This window comes from Agelaius phoeniceus, chromosome 4 (assembly GCF_051311805.1).
Source record: "Agelaius phoeniceus isolate bAgePho1 chromosome 4, bAgePho1.hap1, whole genome shotgun sequence".
Classification (NCBI taxonomy): domain Eukaryota; kingdom Metazoa; phylum Chordata; class Aves; order Passeriformes; family Icteridae; genus Agelaius; species Agelaius phoeniceus.
Window position 1 is genome coordinate 15,181,282 of NC_135268.1, and position 22,648 is coordinate 15,203,929.

General features: G+C 37.3%; 1 protein-coding gene across 6 annotated transcripts in view; it reads left to right on the forward strand.

Annotated features, from left to right (window-relative positions):
- LRBA (LPS responsive beige-like anchor protein) overlaps positions 1-22,648 on the forward strand; it is a 369,517-nt gene that overhangs the window by 63,097 nt on the left and 283,772 nt on the right. For 5 of the 6 annotated variants that reach the window (XM_077176952.1, XM_077176953.1, XM_077176955.1 and 2 more), the window contains exons 23-30: positions 8,701-9,726; positions 10,529-10,704; positions 11,910-12,063; positions 12,480-12,660; positions 13,924-14,051; positions 14,372-14,479; positions 16,896-17,067; positions 17,206-17,644. In XM_077176952.1, the coding sequence (XP_077033067.1) occupies positions 8,701-9,726; positions 10,529-10,704; positions 11,910-12,063; positions 12,480-12,660; positions 13,924-14,051; positions 14,372-14,479; positions 16,896-17,067; positions 17,206-17,644 (2,384 nt within the window). Of the gene's footprint in view, positions 1-8,700; positions 9,727-10,172; positions 10,263-10,528; positions 10,705-11,909; positions 12,064-12,479; positions 12,661-13,923; positions 14,052-14,371; positions 14,480-16,895; positions 17,068-17,205; positions 17,645-22,648 lie in introns of all 6 variants that reach the window. The other variant, XM_054633381.2, reaches the window with a different exon arrangement.

Consider the following 22,648-nt stretch of genomic DNA (forward strand, 5'->3'; position numbering starts at 1 on the left):
TGCAGACAGCAAGAACCTTGTTATTTTGCAGCTCTATTTATTGCATTCAGAGGCCCATAGTGCATTCTTGGGCTATGGGAGACAATTGTAGAAATCTATGTAATAAAAATGGGTGAAATAACTTCATTAAACAGTCACTTAGCAAAGTGGAATTCCTGTGCAAAGTGCCCAGCTCCACACTTTAACCCTTACAGAGATCATATTTTTGGTGTTGGACCATTCTTAATATGCTTTTTTGTTGGCTTTTCAGTCTTCAAAACCCGGTTTCCTCTCTTTGCCCCACGATGCAGAGGGCATGGGGGAATTGGCAAGCTGTAACCAGAGTAAAGATCCCTAATGTGCTTTTATATAAAACTGGCATAATTTAGCATGTGTGTGATTGTTGGGAATCGCTGGGAATTGTCCCTGGGGAAAGATGGAGAAGGGAATAACAGACCACCTTTTTAATTCTTGGTCAGAGTTTGATGTCTTGAATTTAGAAATTAGCTAGCACATTATCTTATAATCTGTAGCTCTATTCCTAGACTCCTTTTGTAAGATAATGTAATGTCAGAAATCTCGTTTAAACAACATCTGTGTCAGAAAGGTTATATGGATTTTTGGTCATTCTTTTCAGTGACTTAATGTGGCTAATCAATGATGTAAAGTTCCTAGAGAAAAAAACCCAAGATTTAATTGTGATGCCATGGCCAAATGTCAAGGCCAAAACCCCTCAGTTTTAGAAAAGACCAAAAAATAGATAGATATAGATAATGTTGGTCTGGTTTATTAATTTGTATTTTAAGGGCTGCATGTTTTTGTGAAATACCATGAATGAGAAGATGACCTACTTCAGTCTGTGTTTCTCATTTTTTGTTCCTCTTATGCTGTGATAGGGAGTTGTCCTTGGTTGTAGGAATAACTCCCTGTAAGTTTTCCCAAGTCTAACTTTGTTGACTTTCTGGTCAATGTATAATATCTGTCTGTTCTTCCAGCCCATTTCAGGAGAAGTTGAATGATGGCAAGTTTGGAAGTGTGTGAGTGTGGGCAGAAGTGTGTCTCTCTGTGGTGGTGGAATATTGAACGACTCCTAGAGGAATTCAGTTTGTTTGGACATCAGTACCAATACTAGTTCCAGAAGCCTAAATATTTAAACAGCAAAAGCAGCCAGAAACTAACTTGACAATATTGATATGAATGATGGTGCCATTATAAAGATTTTAAAATTTGACCTTTATCATGCACTTTCCATTTGAACTTTTTTTGTAAGTAATACATACAATTCATGCTACTAGCCATATGAAACTGGATGATTCTTCAGAGATGCCTGTTAATTACATAAACATAAATTAGGATAAATCACAAAAAAAGGTCTTGAAAAATGTCCTTGTACATTAACAGATAATTATAGTGATTTTTTAATCGTGTTAATTTTACTTATTTTCAATAGTCTTGTGTCCTGTTTTACCACTATTGAGATTCACAGAGATTCACACATAACCTGGTGCAGGCATAATTCAGTGAGCAAATTGTTTGACGCTAGTGCATCTCAGATGTTTTTGATTTCTAGCATGCTTTCAAAGTAATGTGGGAATTATGGGAACAAAAATATTTCTTTAACATTGCTAAGAGAATAACCAGTTTGGATTTTTCCTATTTCTCTCTAATTGTATTGGGTTACTGCTTATTTTTCCTTTTTATGACCCTAGTGCCGTTCGTGCCACTAATTTATAACACTATTCTATGATAAAGAACAAGTACATAAAGGACCAGTGTTACACAATTGGATAGGTTTTGCAGAGCTACACATCAAGATACATGCAGCTGCTATAAAAAGCCAAAGAAACTCAATTGCAATTTTATTGTCCAGTTTGATAGATTTCCTGCCACCTTTGTAGCAGGGAAGCTGTTTGTCACTGTAACCCTCTCCTCCAACAGCTGCACGGCGTTTTATAAACAGCAGTGGCTTTTCTAGCATAATTGCACTGCATTGGCTTCCTTGCATTCAGAATTTAGAAGGTGTGTAGGTGTGTGCAATCTTTTAAAAGCCAAATTTCTTAGTATTACTCATGTACGTTGTTAATTTCCGTATTATTTTTTGATGCTTTCCAGATATTGAACCATTGTATACAAAGGTGTTTAATCTGTTGCTTCTAGTTCAATGAAAATATTGTTGGAAAAATTAAATCACAGCTCCAGTTTGTTCTGACTGGCCAGTGTTGAATTTATGAAAGCATTCAAGAACTTCTAGCTTTTAAACATTGCAACCATGCTAACTCAGCCTTAGATTTTTATCTGTGTAGTCCTGGTACTTTTTACAAAGAACCAGTGATTTGGGGGTTAATAATAGGAAACAAGTAAAGAATGGTGGACAACTTCCCTTTTTAACCTTTCAGCTTCCCCAATTTTTTAAAAAAATAAAATTATTTGCACAGTGCAATACACTCCTAAATTATCTGAATGTTTTAAACTGGGAAGACTAACATCTGCTTATTTCAGGCCCTTAAATATATTTTACTACTTAAAAGTTGATTCATGTTACCTTTCTGTTAAAGAAAATATATTCAGGTGAAGAATTATATCTGTTTTTAGTAGCTCAAGAAATTTTCAGTGAGTAAGACTCAGAGATGTTAATATGTGTAAGCGACAGTTCTCTTTCTGTTTAAGTGGAAGAATTTTATTCATTGATCTGGATGAGAGGTATAATTTTAAAATGTTAATAGTGGGACCTTACAGTACAGTGTATTTCTATCCAATTGTCAGTTTTCAGTCTAAAGTACAGTTGTAATAAACCTTGTGACTGTTAAGTAAATTTACATATTCTTTTGTGCCCTCCTCATTTAATTTAAGGGAGGAGAAAAAAAGCCCAGAGCATTTATGTGTGCTATGTTTGCCTGGCTTTCATCACTGTTTGATGAGGGAAAACTGGCAAAAGCTGCAGAGATTAGGTGGTGGAGGGATTAAAATATGGTGGCAATTAAAAAATTAAGTTGCAGAGAAGTGAATGTGGCTCAGTAGTTTTAGAGGGTGAGAGGCCATTGGAATCTGGAATCCAAATCCTGTTGGCATCGAGGATTTGCTTAGGACTCTTTTGTCTGATTTTTATCCCTGTCATGAGGGCAGGAGGGTGTCTCCCACAGCAGAGATCTTCAGCTCCAGGGAAATTTGGAGGCTTCAGGTGTTCTTCAGTCCTCTGAAAAGTGTATCTGCATTGCCCTGAGGGGAAGCAGAGGTTCCTGGCCCAGAGGCCATTGTACCACTGCCAGTTTTTGGTTGTCACTTGTGCCATGCCCAATATGTCAATGAAGCAAAGCTGGGAGTACCCTTGAAATCATTCAATATTATATTCAGTCTAATGGTGTAAATAGTTATTTTTAATAAATATTGCTTCATTCTATAGAAATGATTCTCAGCTTGTCATCTGAGTTATGGAGAGCAGAAGGAGCTTGGAGATAGTAATGTGCTGCCTTCTTTAGAGCTGTGCACCTCCAGCAGAAATGAGTTGTGATGATGCAGTCCCTCTCCTTTATGAGGTGTTTCCTTTTTACAGCTTCTTTTCTAGTAGATGTGTGGGAAGCCTTTTGTAACCAATAGCTGGAGGGAGAAGAAAGTATTTTCATTGTTCAGCAGGCAGAGATGTGTGCCAGTGATGGGCTCTTACACATGCAGTGTGTATGTTAATGGGGAGCTCCTCCATCTCATTATTCACTTGGCTTGAGGGAGTGCAATGTCATGAATAAAGCAAGATGCTAACATTTGAGTAATCCAAACTGAAAGAAATGGGGATAGAATAGAAGGGAGCAAGGTAAACTGAGAATTTATAAAGCTGCAGAGAAGCCTTAAAAGAAGAGTGTGATAGAGATTTGCTGCTAAGTGTCAGAGCTCTCAAAACGAAGAATTACGGAAACATTAACAGCAGAGCGATCTGGTGTATGAAGATGCAAGTAGCTCTGAAATAATCTTCCTAAGTAAAGAAGACTTGAGGAGAGAGAGGAATCCCATCTCTATGACTTGGGATAAAAAAAGCACGGAAGATGGGACGTGTGTCTGCAGCCTCAGGAATTGTTAGTGGATTTCTTTGCTGTTGCTGCAGTTTGAAGCAATCCTCCTCCATAATTGCAGCTACCTCTGTTCACATTGTGGGGCCTGAATTAGGTCTCCTGGCCATTCTTTGAAATGATGGATGTGGAATCTTTGCTTTAGGGCTGCCAACAATATATGGAGATACTGGAAAACGATGGCAGAAGTGAGAAGTGCATAAAACCTGTTGCTGGGCATTGCAACAATGGAGTGATCAATGCTGAATTTAGTTACAGAATATTTTTGTTAATAGCTAAATATCAAATATCAAACAGATAGGGTTTGACAGTCCCTTAAACTTGTAGGAATGGTGGCAGGGATTGAGATAGTGAGAAAATACATACCTTGAGATGATAATGTGTGCTCATGTCTTGCAATTTAAACTTATTAAAAGTGATAGTTTCCTTAGTGAAAATGAGCTAATACATGTTCAATATGCAGTTTGAATTTGTTGTTGTATGATGATGTAACAGTAAGCTGTACCTTGACTTGAGGTAAAATGCTGTCGACATACATAAAATTCTCTCCCAGAAAAGCAGACTTTTATGAATTACATTGAATAGTACTTGCTTTCTAATTCTAGAAATTATTTTTTTTTCTCAAGATGAGGAAAAAAAAAGGTGGAACTCTTGCTACTTAGGCGAAAATGCAAGATACAGGAACATGAAACCATCTTGGAACAGTGGTTTCCCCGCACCTTGTACATCTCTGAATGTGTTTCTGGTGGAAGTTTAGACTCCTCCTTTAGAAAGCTGTTATCCTGCAAAGTATATTTTAACTTGCTTAGCTTTCATCTGTGAACCACTCAGAAATAGCCCAGAGACTCCTTAAGTCAGTGGGTTACAGACTGTAACTCAGTGTGTGGTGCACACAGTACCTTTGTATCTTTTCCTGTGCTGAGTTGAAAATTAGTTTTGATATCTCTGATTATGGTGTCTCCTGTCTAAACAGGCCTGTTTGTGTTTGGAGATTGGATTACACTTATGAAACAGTTAGTGTTAGTAGAGGAGAAATGGAAAAAGCAGGTCAATAAAATCCTATTTAGGATTCAAAAAGTTGTGATGCTTTTTGGAATTATGAAGAGTTTATTCATTTATTATGAAGAGTTTATTTAAACCAGCACAGGAGCTGGTTTGCACTGAGCAGACTCTATGAGGAATTGTCTGACCTGTCTGGCAAGATATTCCTTTCCTCTCTCTACTCTATGAAATTACCCACCTGAAAATGGAAAGAAAAGGCAAAAAATCTTAATGTATAGTTACAATATTTTCTCAAAGTTCTTTAATGCAAATGTCAATCATCTTACCCTTTCTCATTGCTGTATGCTAATTTTTCTCCTTGGTAATTAGTAAATGTTGGATGTCAAATTAAGCTAAAATTAATGGCAAAGGCAAATGCTGCAGTTATTAGCTCACAAGTGTCTTCAACTGGTGTTGCGTAGAGATGCATTCCAAGCATTGCAGACAGCTATGGATTAACCATCAAATGATGGTGAAGATTAATGATTGGCCTTTTAGCTCACTAATTTAGAACAATTTCTGGTAATTAATTTTGTATTATCAGCTTTACAGTTGCAAATGCCTTAAGGAAAATAAAAAATGCTTATGTACATTTAAGGTTCTTCAAGGTAGAAGTTGTTTTATAAATTGTTGTGTGCCTGCAGATCCTAATGTTTAATCTTTAATACCTTTATGTACTCTGTGCACTTGCTTTTAGTAATCATAATTTCTACTTAATTTTGCATTTTTGTTGGTACTGATTTTGTTAAACTTAGGTGTTTTGTTTTGTATGAATAGTTTGGCTTTGTGTACTTGTGTCCTTCATAAATGCCACATCATGCAATAGAAGGTGCATGTAACAATACATTGTAACATGAATTCTTGTTGATGGTTATGGTCAAAGTAGAAATTGCCATCCTCTTTGAGTAGCTTTTGGATTTTTTTGGGGAGTGATGTTTTTCTTTAGCTCCCTACTGCCTAATTTTCTTCACTAGTGTTTCTCATTAGAGTTTCTTGCATTGTTCTGAAATCAGTGTAGATTCTTATCAGATTTTGCTTGGATTTATTTGTTCATAAGTTTACATTACCCATCTGTGAAGACAAATTGTCAGTATTGACCTTCTTGCTGGTCTTTGTTTCTATTTCTTTTTGGTAACAATTAAAAATCCTGTGGCACACAGTTTCATTTTCAGTATTGCTCTGTATTGTCTTCCAAAGCATTGTTCCAGATTTCAGATGCAATTGGTTGTGAAATGGTATTGCATCCCTGTACCATACATTGTGTTTGTGATGTTGACCATACCATATTCCCTATACCATAAATTCCAGCATGGTTGGAAACGTGGAGGTCAGAGACAGCCTTGGCTGCAGTGACCATGAGATGGTGGAGTTCAGGATTCTGAGGGGAGGGAGAAGAGTAAAAAGCAAGCTTAAAATCCTGACTCATGGAGAACAGATTTTGACTTATTTTCAAGCAAAATTGATTTAAGGCTGTGAACCAGATGATCAATTTGGCTGCTAAGGAAAAACTGGAATCTGCAATAGGTTTTTGTTGAGGGGATAGGGCTTGGTAGCACATTAGATGAAAAGTATTGCAGTGAAAGGGTAGGTCTCAGGTTGTACCAACTGAGATACAGCTGACTGCCCATTTCTCCAAAAGTAGTTGGCAGCCCTGCAGTCTGTGTTCATAGAAAGTGAGAAGCTATAAACTTTGTAGCTTTTACTCCTACATATGAGTTTAATGAGATTTACACTGGAATGATGCATGGAAATACAGATGTTCACACTGTTAAATATTGTGGGGCAGTGTGCTTTCTGGGAAGTGCATGTAAGTTTTGCTAAAATCAAGCAATGCCATTTTCATTTGTTAAATGTCTCTGTAGTACTTGCTGGAACAAAGCTTTTTAGTAGCTTTGGAAATGCGGGAAGCAACAGGGAGAGAGAGAAGAGGGAAAGTTAGCTGAAGATAAGTTCAAGTTGTTAAGGTTCCTTCTTCAGAAAAGTAGTGATTAGACCTGAAGTAGCAGCTTTGCCTAATCATATTTTGGAAAATAAGTGAAAAGTGCAAGGGGCAGCTTATTAGCATGATCTATTTTGTGTTGCCTTCGACATTCTGATTGTGGTACAATTCAGAAAGTATTTCCAAAGTAATAATGCCCCCCCACATGGTCTTTTTAGCAAAACCCTAGAATTAAATAAATTATGGATCCGTTATGTTTGGATGAACTTTCAATCAGTTGTAATCATACACACTTTATTTTTTGTACAGAACTGAATGAATGAAAGCTAGTATGTGCAGACTCTTTTTTAACAAGCAGAGTGAGATATCCCACTTCTGTTTCTAGACACTAAAATTTCAATTAAATCAACTTGAATGAATAATGTGGTTCAGGTCATGTTAAAATAGTGCATTGCTCCTGTAGTGCTTGAATATACTTGATTGATGGAGAAAATAGTATGTTAAAAAGCTAAATATTGACATCAGAACCTGCCAAAAATAATTTTTGTCTTTGCTCTGTCTTTGCTTATCTCTGATTTGTTAGCTGTAATTTCTAGTATATTTTTAATCTGAAAAATTATTTTTTCACTCCTCTGTGTCGTCTTAAGGGAAAATATTCCCACTGACTAATCATTTCTTGAATTTTTAGATGAGATCCAAATGAATGAGCTGAGTATGTAAGAGAATAAGAAAATGTGTGTTTGTATATTTAGTGGAATGCACTGCTCTACTTTGCCTATGGAAAATGTTTATGATACCGAAAATGATTCAAAGAAAACAACCCTCAGGTGGAGCTTATGTTGGGAAAATTTTGAGACCTGAGCTTAAAGATAAATAAACACTTGTGTTATGGAATATAAATCTAAATCTAAATGAAAAGGTATGGATAGACTAAATTGAACAACAATATAATAAAAACTTAAGTTAGGCTGGTGGTATTTTATGTTTTAAAACACAGCTATTTATTTGGGCAAATGAGTTTTATTAGTGTGTATATAAAGAATTCTTCTATCTGGATTTTTTTTAAAATTCCAGATAGAAACAACAATAATATTTTCAGCTAAGGAGTAGAGAAGTCTTTTCACTTTAATCCATTTGTGTAGCTGTTCTCAGGCTGAGATAGGGTGAATAGCCAAAGGAAATGTCCTCTGGGGAATTTTAGATATCATTTGGGGATCCACAGGATTCTGGCTTTGTTAGGTGCTCTTTGTGACATTGTACTTTTTAGTGTAAAATTTTCAAAAGTTTATATATCTTTGTGGATTTTTGAGCATACTAAAGGTGCTAAAAGGATATGAAAGCTCTGCTACTTGTCACAGCCTCCCCCTTCAGAAAGAGATTGATTTCAAATCTAGTAATTCTGTGGATCTTATGCTTAGGATATCCTTTGGATCAGGCTATTTAGGGTTTTTTTGACATTGGCTTTGCTTTTCTTTCTTCCTTTTAGCCAGGAGAAACGGGTACATGTAATAAAAACTTGCTGTCAGTTGAAGTGATAGCTAATGTGCAGGGTTTTTTAATGAAAAGGACAGGATCCAATATAAATTTGTGATTTGAGCATTGATTTTGATTTTCTTTTTTTTTTTTCAAGAAAACGGTCATTAATATATAGTTTTTAATGTCCTTTAAACTCTGTTCTTTTAGGTAACTTTCGAAATGCACAAAGAGAATCTTTCCCAAATGTACAAGGAGTACCAAGAGAAAGGAGGTGAAGGGAGTGGAGTGCATTCTTCAACACCAATTAGAACAATCTCTGGGATTAGCAAAGAAGCTGGAACCAAGGGAAAACAACAGTCTTTGGAGTTAAAAGAAAATGCTGCTGCTCCTTCCTCCATTACTGATGGTGATACAGAGTGCAGAACTGAAAAAAAAGAGAAAGAAAACTCATCAGATTGTGGCCAACAAACTCATTCAGTGTCTAATCATAAGGAGGAATTAGAGGGGGAGGATATGGGTACTACAGAGGATTTAAAAGCAGTGCCTTGTGTGGAATTTTCTCCAGAACCAGAAACAGTAAAGCTCACTGTCTCAGAAATCAGTACTGGAATAGCTGAAGCAATTGAAGATTCTAGCAAAGCTGATGAGCTTGTGGAAGAAACAGTTGCTGTCACTGCTGCTTCTTTAGCCATGCAAACTCCTGTGGAAGGAGGAACTCCCACAAGTCCAGAAGGACTGGAAAAATCAGCAGTAGAGGTGGAAGATGAAGATGACTTTGTTGATTTGAAAGATGAAAGTAGTTTGCCTTTGCCTTCAGAAGAGCTTGCAGAAAGGAACAAGGAATGCGACTCTAATGCAAGCAAAGTAACAAAGCAGGAAGAAACAACAGAGAAGCAACCTGGAACTGGGCTTTTAAAATCTGAGGGTACTGAAGGTGTGGATGAGAAGAAACAAGAACTGACTTTGCCAGAGACAGTGAGTTCTGCAGTTCCAGAAGTAGTAACTCAGCCGGATTCAGCAGGAAAAAAGAAGCTGAAGGAAGGAAATATAGTTACCAGTGAAACCAAAACAACTGTGGAAACCACAAATGCACCCGTGGCAGAGCCCTCTGGAGCCTCTGATAAAAGAATTGCCAAGCTTGATGTTTCCAGTGTTGCATCAGATACAGAAAGACTGGAGTTGAAAGCTAACACACATCTAGAAGCACCTCTGCCCCCCAGATCCATGCCTGAGGTAAATTCTACCTGTCCTTCATCTGTCTAGCTTAAAAATAAAAGGAAGGTCAATTTAATGAATTTTTTGAGAAAGCATACTTAACCATTCTGGGGATGTAATGTGTGTGATTTTTGTGAGTTATCTATAAAATCTTTTAACCCTGGGTTAAAATAACCATTATTCTTAAAATTTGTGTACTGAGAATTCTCCAAGATTTTTGTACATCCACATATGAATGCTGATATAAACTGGGTATTTGGCTAGATGAACACTTAATCTCAGCTGTTTTAAACTATAAAAATTGATAGGTTTGTCACTACATCATGTCATCCTACCATTTTGTACAAATATAAATTAAGACTGGGCTTCTGTTGTGTGCTGCAGTGCTCCAGCTCTAGTCTTTAGTTTCTAATCCAGCTTTTAATGGTTAAATAGTTATGTCTCTGAGTACTTCCCTTCTGCAGCGATACTTCCTAATGGATGCTCTTCAATCTGCACCATTCTTCCTTAAGGGAGGGAAACCACTGTCTACAACAACATATTCTCCCCCCCTGGTAAGGTTGGGTGGCTGCTTGTGAATACCTAGACTGGCAGGTGTGGTAGTACAGCTGTAGCCTAGTTTGTAGTTTTGATATATCCATTAAATAGCATTTGTGTAATAGTTTTAGCTTTATTTGGAACTATGTACACAGTCTGGACTTGTTGGATATCCAAAATCCTTAGTCTATTAGATGCATTTCAGTGTGTGCCATGGGAACTAATAACCAGAGTGTGGGTTTTGTGTTTTGTTTTCTTTTTTGTCTGCAAATGGTGCATTCAGCCCTCAAGGCAGCAGGTTTCCTCAGGACAGGAGCTGGCTGCTCCGTTGGACGGGCAGAGGAGGGACACGAGGTCAGCTGTGTTCCGTATTCCCGAGTTCAAGTGGTCCCTGATGCACCAGCGCCTGCTCACAGACCTGCTCTTCTCCATAGAAACAGATATTCAGATGTGGAGAAGGTACATCCTGTGCTTTGTGTGGAGTGATCCAGACTGGCTTCAGTTATAAGGGGTTCACTGACTTAGACTCATGGACATCTGGTGTTTTACTCATTATTCAATAGCCTGACTTATTTTGTGACCTACACCAAATCGTTCTCAGATTTTCTTTTAATACTCTTTACAGACATAACTATATATTGGTTCAAGGCCAACACACAGGTTTGGACTGAAATCCTGGCTACATATAAGTCAGTGGCAGTCTTGCTGTTGATTTTTATTCAACTAAGATTTTAATTTTCCTAATGTATTTAAGGGCCTGTGTCTTCTTATCTAAATGTGGATAAGAAAGGTAATACATCCAAAATAGTATGTCTTGCTTCTGCATTTACACACACTGCTGCTTTGATAGGGTTCTGTGAACCCAAAGATGTTAATTTGAAGATTAACTTCTAACAGTGATCTGGACTGTAATCATCAAGATATTTGAAAACAGTAGTAATTCTGCAATGTAATTTTAAGGTTTAATAACTGAAATAAGAGGGGGGAGGTCCATTTTTAGCTTGTAGTCATGAGTGTAAAATTTAAATTGAACCATATCGGTGTTCTGACCAGATAAAAAGGAATGTCAGTGTGAAGAAATGATGTAGGTAAGTGATTCGAACAATTTAAACTGAAGTGAATTTTTATCTGACTATAATTTTTAGGATATGTTTAAGTTAACGTATCTGGTCATCATCAGATATAGCTAAAATATATTTCTATTTTATCCTCTGTTTTGGAAAGTTTTTGCTTAAGTTTTTGTGCTTTGTTGATTAATTTTAATTTCTCTGAGAAATCCTTAGAATTTGGTTTAGTTTTCCAAAGATGTAAGTTCAAATGTAGTCCACTGTTCCGGGAGACTTTATTCTGTTTCCTGATATAGTGACTCTTGCTAGCAAGCAGTCATAGACCAGCCTATAATGGATTGACTTATAAGGATTAGCAATCATCTTGGTGCTTTTAGCAACCTGTCATATTGAGCAGTTTATGAACAGAAATGTTGTTTTAGGTTTAGATTGTGATGCACCAGTTGACCCTTAAGTCATGTGTTATTTGCTTCCCCACTTTGCTTCCCCACTGCTAAGTGTCTGGTTTTAGTTTTGTGAAAACAGAAATTTTTTAAAATACCCCAAAATAAGGATCTATTCTGAATGCCCTTTTTTTTTTTTTAAATTTTTGGACAGCCATTCTACAAAAACTGTGATGGACTTTGTGAATAGCAGTGACAATGTGGTGTTTGTGCACAACACGATCCACCTCATCTCTCAAGTGATGGACAACATGATCATGGCCTGTGGTGGTATCTTGCCATTGCTTTCTGCTGCCACGTCTGCTACTGTAAGAAATTCCATTTTTATTTAAAAATTCCTCACTTGTGGGAGGATGCCTTTCTTTATAGAGTGTATTAATTATTGTATCTGTCCTTTTGGGAAATGGAAATGCAGGTGGGGTGTTTCCACAGGCATCTCTTTCCTCCCTTTGCTACCTCCACACTTTTCCTTAAGATAAATTAGGTGCTTGCCTTCTTTGCCTGAAGACATTAAAAATTTTCCTGCCTTTGTTGCCCCACAGTGGTCCGGAATGGGATTAAATCTCAATACTAATGATTGTTTCTAGAATATGAGTAATTATTACTTTTGAATGTGACTGATAGTGGACTTCCAGGACACATTTTTCTTCATTTAGTGTGCAGGAGAAGATACTTCTTATCTTTGTGAAGAAGTAAATGTTGCTTTCAATTTTTCTCTGTGTAGCATGAATTGGAGAATATTGAGCCAACTCAAGGACTTTCAGTAGAAGCATCTTTAACATTTCTCCAGAGATTAATCAACCTTGTGGATGTGCTAATTTTTGCAAGCTCACTTGGTTTCACTGAAATTGAGTCTGAGAAAAATATGTCATCTGGAGGAATTCTGCGACAATGTCTTCGTCTGGGTAAGCAAATAAAGCCCTTAATAAGCATAGGACCTCGCAGTTACTAAGCAGTTAGCAGCTGTTAGCTTTATTTTTGCTCCTGTCCATTGTTTTGTTAAATCAAGATTAGGTGTAATCAAACATTAAGATCTTCTACAGTTTTACTGTATTCTGCAATGCATATATGCATATTCCTCTCTAAAAGTTTAAATAATATAAATTAAGTTTGCTAGGCTGTTTTCGTTTTATCCATGAGGATATTTCTTTTGCCAAAGTTCCCCAAATCATCAAGGCTGAGAATATAGCAGCTTTAAGAAAAGTAATCTTTTACTATATAAAAAAGTGAAACTTGGCAATACTTAGATAAGGGGTTGAACACTTGAAGGTCAGTATATGAAGGTATGGTGAAAACTAGAAGTGTAAATTTCTGAAGGGTTCAAATTGGGCAATAATTTTATCCGATTATTTACAGTACGCTTGCTTCAAATTGGATTGAGCAAAAATGATCGGTTACCTAAGAAAGTAACAAATCTTTTGAAAATGATAACATATCATAGCAGGATCTAGGTAATAGAGGAGTAGAGAATTCATTCTACTTAATACAGGAGTAGAGAATTCATGCTTAGTTGCATGCTGTAAGACTTCTTGTAATGAAAAGTTTGATTTGCATGAGTGCCAGAGCAGCTCAGAACCTCAACAGTAACTAGCCTTCCTCTCCCTTTCTAGGCAATTAAAACTTTGTGCAGGTAGAGCAAGATTTATGGGATGCAAACAGGTATAGAGGTGGGGTAGTTCTTTTTTCCTTTGAAAATAAATATTAGAAGATGAAACAGGGCAAAAATGTGCAGCTAAAAAACCCCAACAGTTGCGTAACTTCAGAACATTTAGTCCAAGAGTATTGTGAAGCAAACGTTGCTATTTGTTTCACTGGTGTATCACTTGTCTTCTCCCTTGCAAATTTGTGAAATTTAGCTGTCTTCACCCTACCCACCCTGTGGTTGTATGCATGGTAAAATTGCAGTGAGGGATACTCACTTTGAAGTATCCATTAGATACAGCATATATGTTCTATTAGTTTAGCATTCATTATTAGTTATAAATTATTAAAGAATTTTGAGCATTGGTTTGCAACTGTCTAAAACTTACAGAAGCAAAATATTTTACTGATGTGCATCAACTTTTTAGTTGTAAGTGGTAAACAGAATTGTGTTATACATTTCTGTAAGGGACTATAGAATAGTACTGTTTCTCAGAATAACTCTTAATGTTTCTTTTCCCTTCAAGTATGTGCAGTAGCAGTAAGAAATTGCTTGGAGTGTCAGCAGCATGCCCAGATGAAGCCTATTGGTAACACTGGGAGGAACCCAAAAGCAGTGCAAGGCTTTATAGGATCAGTAAAGTCTGCAGCAAAGGCAAGTTTAAGACCACATGCAGAAACATAGACGTCAATAATGATTAGTCTGTACAGAGGGATAAGTTTTTAAATTTGTACCTGGGCCACTGATATTTTAACAGACCTGAAGTGGGGTGGTACAAATGCTGGAAATTAAATGTCTTTCTATCACAAGAAATGACCAGATTTTTTCTCCTTTAAAGATGAAATGCGTATCTGAGCTTTCTGCTCTAGTTGTGACAGTACAATGCACAGTGGGTGATTATAACACTTCGTGATTCTTGGTAAAATGCTTTTAAACACAGGATCTTAAACAATTGTGTTTTTTTTTTTAAATAGAGTCCAGTGGACATTGTGACTGGTGGCATTTCTCCAATACGGGACCATGACAGACTTCTGCAGGATATGGATATTAATCGCCTCCGAGCAGTAGTGTTCAGAGATATAGTAAGTCAATAATGTCCTTTTCTTTGTAGCTGCATTTCTGCTTGTCTCTTTTTGCTAAATGCTTCCTCTCTGTTACAGAGTTTGGCTAAATTGGATGTACAAAAAGGGAATACTGCTCGCAGTAATTAGGAACTTGCAATACTCTGCAGCTGTTGTAGTGTTTGGGATTGGAAAGAGGGAGAGGTGATACCCAACTGTCTCCTGATCTGGCTCTTTGTGTTCCTAAGAATTGATTATGTGGAATTCTGCCAGTTGTATATTAATTATGTTGTGTTTAGTACAAATATGTTCATAGACAAGGTATTTATGTATCGTAAACATGTTTGTATGTTTTGAAGAAGTCACATTCTTCTAACTAATTAGAAATTAGAGGTCATTTCTAATTCCTTTACTTCCTCTCAGAGGAACCAATTTGTGTGCCTGTGCTGTAAGCATGCATATATTTTTTAGTCTTGAATTGACTAAAAATATCTTTGCCCTGTGTCAGCAACTTTGTAGCTGATATTGAGGAAATTGAGATTGATTGCTTAAAAAAACCACCTCTGTAAGCAAATACAGCAGCTATAATGGCTGTGAGTCATTGGTGGCCACAAGCCTGGACACCACAACTTAGTTTACAATAATTGGACTGTTTAGCCAGTGTAATGATTTATACAGTGACTTTTTTTTCTGTCCAGAAAAGTGAAGGATTTTGAGTTTTATCTTTACAGTAATTATTGATTGAAGCAAGCTTCTTTCAACCCCTACGTCAGTATCAGTGTGCAAGAGAGTAACAGGAAGTGACTCTTCCATACTGGTAGCAATTAAAGTAATCCTAAGAATTCCTTCAAGCACATTTTGTGAACCTTTTTCTTTAAAACAAACTATCAAAACAATACCCACCCACAACCTCTGCTTTTTTTTGCATATTTAATCCATCAAACTCTCTGTTTCCTAATAAGTATAAAATGGTGCAATAGCTCTGCTTCTTAGCTAGAGTGTTGAGCTGTGTGGGAAAATTAGACTTGGAAAGATCTGGTTGGGAATAGTTTTTGTCTGAGCTGTTTACACTTGCATCTAAATATTTGCATGCAGTTTCTTACATTGTATTCAGCACTTATAATCAGGAGTGGCATAATTTGAATGTACGAGTTCTACAGCAGGAACTCTGATGGAATCCACTTACCCACCAGTAGCAGTACTTAGAGTGTTACATGAGCTTTATTTCAAGCAGTTCTTCAAACATAGCTGAAAAAATAAGGAAGGGTCAGTTCTAATTCACTGGATCACCACTTTATTAAGTACAGTTAGAAACTGTCTTAATATTCATCTTGCAAGAAAATTCTTTATAATCCTTACCATTGTAGGTGACTTTCCTCAATCTCACACTGTGATTGTTCTGTAAAAGTTAAGATTTTGGGTCAAGCCAAGGGGAAGATAGGTTGTTTTTTAAGTGCAACAGATAGGATTCACCTATGTTACCTGTTCTTAATAAAAAGTTTCTCATAAATATCTCCCAGAAAAACTTACTAAAGAGTTCTTCAAGGGATAAGGAGCTTTGATGGGCACTACAATCATGATAGAATGAGCTTTATAGTGTAACTTATTTTCTTCAACTGCTCAGACGACAAAATTGAATGTTACCTGAGCCCTGATGTGAATGAGGGGCAGAAAACTCCAAACACTCATTTTTTACTGATTAGTAGGTGAGGATCCAAATACTCCATTCTCCTGTGACCCAAAAGGGTATGAAGCTTTATTTCCTTTGGTAGCCATAAGGTACAGGCTTAGACTAAATATTAATGTCCAGGTTTCCCTCTGTTTCACTAGGAGTGACTGAGTACCCTGGGGAGGAACCTGGCATAGTTCATATTAAGATGTGTTTTCAAGGTTTTTCCTAAGATCTCTTCATAAGGTTCCAGCTGTAATGCAAATGCATGTTGGTCAATTCTTGTTTAAATTATATGTAGTAGATTACATCCATCTGGACTGTCTGATAATGAAATAAAACCTTGGTGCTTGTTCTGGAATTTGCTCCTTTTCCTTCATTAATATGTTCCAGTTATGTAGAGTATGCTTGTCTTGCAAATGCTGTTAATATCTTGGCATTTTTGAGGAAATATAACAGAAGAAACACCCGTGAATAAGGTGGACCCTAGACCCTACACTAATTTGAAACATGAAATCAAAACACACAACCTTAGCCAAAGTTGTCAAATAAATGAAAAACGAAAGGATTGGTGCCACTTGTATTCAAGTGCTGTATTCCTTAGCTTTATAGGTGAGACAAACTGTGACTAGAGAATATTGTTCTTCCATGGCTGACATATCAGCTTCCTCTTGGTATGTTTATGGTAGTGCTGGGCATACTTCACAAAAAAATAAACATGCTGCTGAAATTGTAATGCAAAAATCTGTGTGTGTCTGTTTTTTACAGGAGGATAGTAAACAGGCGCAGTTTTTGGCTTTGGCTGTTGTATATTTTATTTCTGTGCTCATGGTTTCGAAATACAGAGATATACTGGAACCCCAGAATGAAAGACGACCACCAAACCAAAGCCAGTCACTCAAGGAATCAGAAAATGAAAATAATGAAACTCCTGCTGCAGGTGAACTGTTAATTATTTTGCCAAAAGAAATAACTTGGCTTAAAATGCTTTAGAAATCTTCTTTAGGACCAATGTTGTGAATGCGTCTCCATTAATCATGACCTTAAAATGTGTTTTCTCTTCTTTTGGTATGAACAGTTGTGGAGAAACCATTTGCTGCTCTTGGTGCTTCAGCCTCTACTGAAGATTCAGAAAATACAGCATCTATGCAAAGAAGGGATTCTGGTCTTGGGGAGGAATCAACTCCAGCACAAACAAACAGTTTGAGTGGTGCTGCTGAAGCAGGACCTCTGAGTGTTAGTGCAGGCCCAGATGCCGTCAGTGAAGTCCTGTGCACGCTCTCATTAGAAGTCAATAAATCTCAGGAGGGCGGAAGTGAGACAGGAACTGAAGAGAGTAAATCTGTGGCTTCTGTGCCAGCTGCAAAAAATGTCAATGTGAAGGACATCTTGAGAAGCCTGGTGAGCATGCCAGCTGATGGCAGTGCAGTGGATGCTGCTCTTCTGCCACCAACCTTCCTTGGAGTTCTTGGTGATGGAGGTGCTGAGCAGCCTGTGCAGTTCCATTCCTTTGACAGGTAATGTAACATCTGAAATAGTTAAAAGTTTGATTTTACTAAAGGTAAAGAACAGGAAAACCAATGCTTTACCAGAACTACTAAGTGTAGCACTGGCAGATGAGCGCTGCTGTGCATATTTAGTTGGCTTTAAAGAACTCAAGAAACAAAACAGACATTAAATAGCTTAAAATAATGATAGGTAGATCAGCAGGTGTATTCATCACAATGTTGTATCTAGTCTCTGTTATTGTGGGCCTGCAAAAGAATACTGGCTTACTAATAGTTACAAATGGTTCAAAACCAATGGAGTAATCATCTAGGTGTCCTTCTACCTAGAGAATATTCCCATATTCATTTAGGAAAATAGATGTGTGTTCTGCCTTCTGGTGCCAAAGGTGTAGCTACTTAAACTCTTTTCATTATTGGGTAGATATTATCCCTAAGCTGCTAGATTTGCTTTGTAGTAACAGCTTTTTGTTTCATTGTAATGAATTTCTGCATTTCTTAGTACACAAATGCTGTAGTGGATTCAAAAAGGAGAATCCCTGCTTTTTTCCTTTTAGAATGAAGTCATTCTTTCCTGATAATAATTTTGCTGTTCCTTGTGTCTCAGTCTGATTAGCTCTTTATCTTTTCCCAAGCATAGTAAACCAAACTGTCTTTTACTAGACTTAATGCCTTTTACATTTTCAGGATTCCCAACAACTGCAAAGAAAACAAAAAAAAGAAAAGAAAGAATCCTGTAACACTTGCATTCCTCCCTCAAGGAAAGCCTTGGTTATTTCCAGAAATCCTGCAGTCAGTCTGGTGCAAGGGGATCCCTTGTTACCATACCAATATCTGATCCTCTGCTGATTCCTGAGCTTCCTCTGGCTCTGATGTCTTTGCAGTCTGTGGCTGCCTTGTTCACAATACCAGCTGCCCCATGAGAGGAGTGTCACTGCCTGTCTGCTCCACTCACTCTGACTGCCCTATCACTGCTGGGGGAAGAGACACTGGTGTCTGGCCAGATGAGACACAGATGGGGTGTGCCAGCATTTGGGCTCTTGTCTCAGAGTAAATACTGTGTTCTCCTTGTGATGCTGAACAGGAGGACTTTTTCTGGGAGCAGGAGGAGGATGGAGGCAGAGGGGGAAATTGATAGAAAGGGGACACTGAGTTAGAACTTGCCACACCTCTCTCCCCACTGCTGCCCAAGTTCTTTTGGCACTTCCCCTTCAAGGCCTCTTGTTGCTCTTTGTTACAAGTGGGCAGTTGATGTCAAATAACAAAATGCTTTAGTCTGTGATAATGCTTTTTTCTTTTGAAAATCCTAGTGTTAATTGCTGCATGGTTTCAGCCACCCAAGTAACATTTGTTTGGAGATCTGGTACAGGAGTGACTATTGCATTTATGAATTATTTTTTAGCTATTGTGGACACCAAAGGTTTGTAGTGCTTGTCCTGATTTGAATTGGTGTACAGGAGGTTAACTAGACAGGAAGTAATTGGGCACTTGCCGCCCTGATGGCTGACATAGGTAGATTACACCTACAAAGCCTTATCAGAGGAAGCTGTACAATTTAATTTGATAACATGTACACTAATGAAATACTGGGCATTGATAGCAGCCCTTCTGTCACTTGCAGTTCTGTGTTCTTCTTCCTGTATAGTTACAACGTCAGTCAAAAAATAACCAAAAACCTCTTTAAGTTGTGGTGTGTTTCATAAAGCAAGTTATTAAAAAGTTGAATTACTTGCTGTTCTGCCCTTTTACTTTTCCATTGCCCAATGGACACTTCTGTTTCGACCTCCAAAGTGCCAGCCATTTGTAACAACTCTTAACATTCTTTCACTTAACCTTGATGCCAAATTACTGCCTTGCTACTCAAAACAAGGTGGTCTGATGAAGGAATACATGCAGGGCAATGAAGAGGGTGTGTGGGTTGAAGCAGTAGACAGCACTGTGCTTCTGAACACAAGAGCAGAGTTTTGTAGGGTTTGTGTAGCTGTCTGGGCTGCTCCACAGTGATAACTTGTGGGCATTACTTCCCAAAGATTTTTTTCTTTTGTAGGTGGGGCTAAACACATGAGGAAAAAAATCATGAAGTTATATAAAGTATTTTGTAAACATATTATTAGCTAAAGTTAAAAAGAGAAAATAACTGTGTGTGAAACATTAAAAGTTAAATGGACAGGCAAGTTTCATGGCCATTTGAAGGGGACTTTATGTAGTGAGACTGCTTAAAGTACAAGTTTATGCTCTGAAATGACACCTAGGTACCACAGCAGGAAGGAATTGTGCCAGGGTTAAAAAAACACTTTTTATAAAAAACTGGGATGGAGTTGGAAATAATAGATCTCATCTCTGTGATAGGTAAAAATGCTAAGTTACATTGTGAAATTTATTTTTTGGGAAAACAGACTTTGGGATGCTCTCTTCTTTTCTGTGTCTGGTTTACATTTAATATATTGTTTGATGGCAAACAAAAATTCTGTGATTTTTTTTTATTTTTTCTTTTTTTAAAGGCACTTTGTTAAAAGTTGTTCCCATGTAGCAGTTTAGCAGTGGAGTATCTCTGGGAATTTCAAAGCATCTCTCTGATCCTGCATTTATCTCAGGAATGCTGTGTCAGAAATCAAAACTCTCCTCATATCTTAAGGATTATCAACTTCCCAGCCATAGCTGGAGAGTATACAGTAACAGCTATGTGAGTGAAACCTTACTGAAAGGCTGCCAGGTTGCAAGCCTTTGGAAACAGCTAGGTGTATGTGTTCATTCCCATGCCAAAAATCCGCCCCTTATCTTATGGGAAGATACAATCTTGTGATTAGTGGGTGCCAGGGGTTTATCATGATAAAGTTCAAAACTTGCATTGGCTTTTTCCCAAGATCCACAGGGACATGAATAATGTTCCGATTTCAGTGTGTCCTAAACCAGCAGTTTTCTTATTTAGTAGTAATAGTGTAGGAAAAGAGGAGGGGACTAATGCAAGCAATTTCAAATAAAATGGAAATAAAAATAACCAAAGCTTGGGATAAAAAGAGAGATGACATTTCTCTTCGATTAGTCTAATAAAACCCATAAGCTATCACTTGCCATTTTTACTGTATGCTTTAAAATAAAACCTCAGTCTCTTCTGGCTTCTGCTGCTCTTTGTGGAAACATTCAATAACCATGTCATTATGGGAGGCTGATGCTGAGGGTTCAGAGGAATATGGGTTCTTAAATCATGATCTTGTACCATAGAGCTTAAATCTGCAGCTGTGCTGCAACTTGCAGAACAGATATGTTAATAGCCCTGTTTTTCTTTTTGGAACATTGTCTGTAAGCTGCTTAGTTTGGCTTAGCCTGTGTTTACTCATTTGTCAGTCAGTGGTGTGCATATGCCTTTGTAGTAGTTGGTTGTGGTAATTTCAGTTAAATTTCATCCAAGTCCCTTTTTATATGGAATGGATACATCTTAGACTTCATTGATTTGGGCCTTCAATGCAAAAAGAGTAAACTATTTTTAGACAAGATTAAATCTGCCAAGTGTTGGTGGAGACAGAATATGAGAATGGGGAATCTTTAGATAAAGGCACACGTGCTGTGATGGAAAGCTCAGCTCTTTCAGCACACCAGCAATTTGCATTCTGCAGGGACCAAAGAGGCAAACCATTTGAAGTCTTCTCCCTGCCAAACTGATTTTAAAGTTCTCTTGCAAAATTGATTGTATTCTTTCTATCATATCTTCTCTTCCCCTCCCTGCATTCTCTGATCCCTCATGGTTTCAAGAGTCTCTTGTTCTTCCTTTCTCCTTGGATATTTCAAGGGAGACATAAGACAATGGGTATTATCCACAGACAGCAGAGCCCATAGAAGGACACTGACATGGCAGGCTGCCTTCCTGGCTCACAAAATAGAGGTAAAAATAAGTCTCTGATCCTCTTTATTGATCTTTTGCTCTTTGCACAGGAGTCTTGCAGTGGCCATCGTTTTGGTAGCCTGGAACAAGGCTTTTTTCTTTCAGTTTTGAATTAAAGCCGTTATCCTATAGGGGTACAGACAAACTGTCACCTGCATTGCTTTTCAGTGCTAAAAAAACCAAAACAAACTAAGAATTAAATCTGTATAAATTCTTGCATGTCAAGAGGAATCAGAGCTCTTGCAACTATTTTTAAATTACAATGAGGTCATCAGTTTGGGCTGCCTCATGTTGTGTTAGGAATATTTGACTTGCATCCAAGGAAAATTTGTATACTTGAAATATATTTAAAAGAAATGGGGACTTGCCAACTTAATGCAAAGTAAATACTTGGGAAAATGCTAAAATTTTAGGAGCTGTAGGTATTTTCCATCTTTATATTGAAACAGAAGAATCAGTGAACTGAAACCAGGGAAGGGTTCAATAAGTAAATCCTTATGGAATTTGACAGAATAGATCATTATTGCGTAAGCCTTTGTCTGTGATGGAAGTCAGTGTTCAGCCCAGTGCTCTGTGCTCATTCAGCAGTGAATAATTGTCTGCAACACGAAGACTTCTTACACTTCAGCATAATTGGGACTAATAACACACTGACCTTCTGGCTAAGATGTATTTATGGTAGCTGGTTCTCACTATGTCTGGCCTATGTTTATCAGTTCCCCGCTGTAAATTCTTATTTTAAACCTTAAATATTTGATTTTAAATCAAAACTGGCAAACATCTAATATAGTCATATAAATGAGGCAGCTTAAGTGTTGTTCTTACCATAGTGCTTGAAGTCTCCTTGCAAGAGGAGTGTACTTTTAAAATTTTATTTATCCTGTAGCTGAAACTCAATATAATGGATGTTTTAATATACAGGTGTAACCAAGAAATAGAATTTAATTGATATGAATGTTAAGGACTGAAATGTATTGATACTTTTTTCCACATGAAGCCTCTTTGCCCCTGTGTGAGGTTGCTTAATGTGCATATTCTGATAAAATTAATCATGATTACAGATGTTTTGTAAAATATATTATTTTTGTAGATCTGAGGAAATAGAATATAAAGCAGCTTGTTGATGAATATTTTTC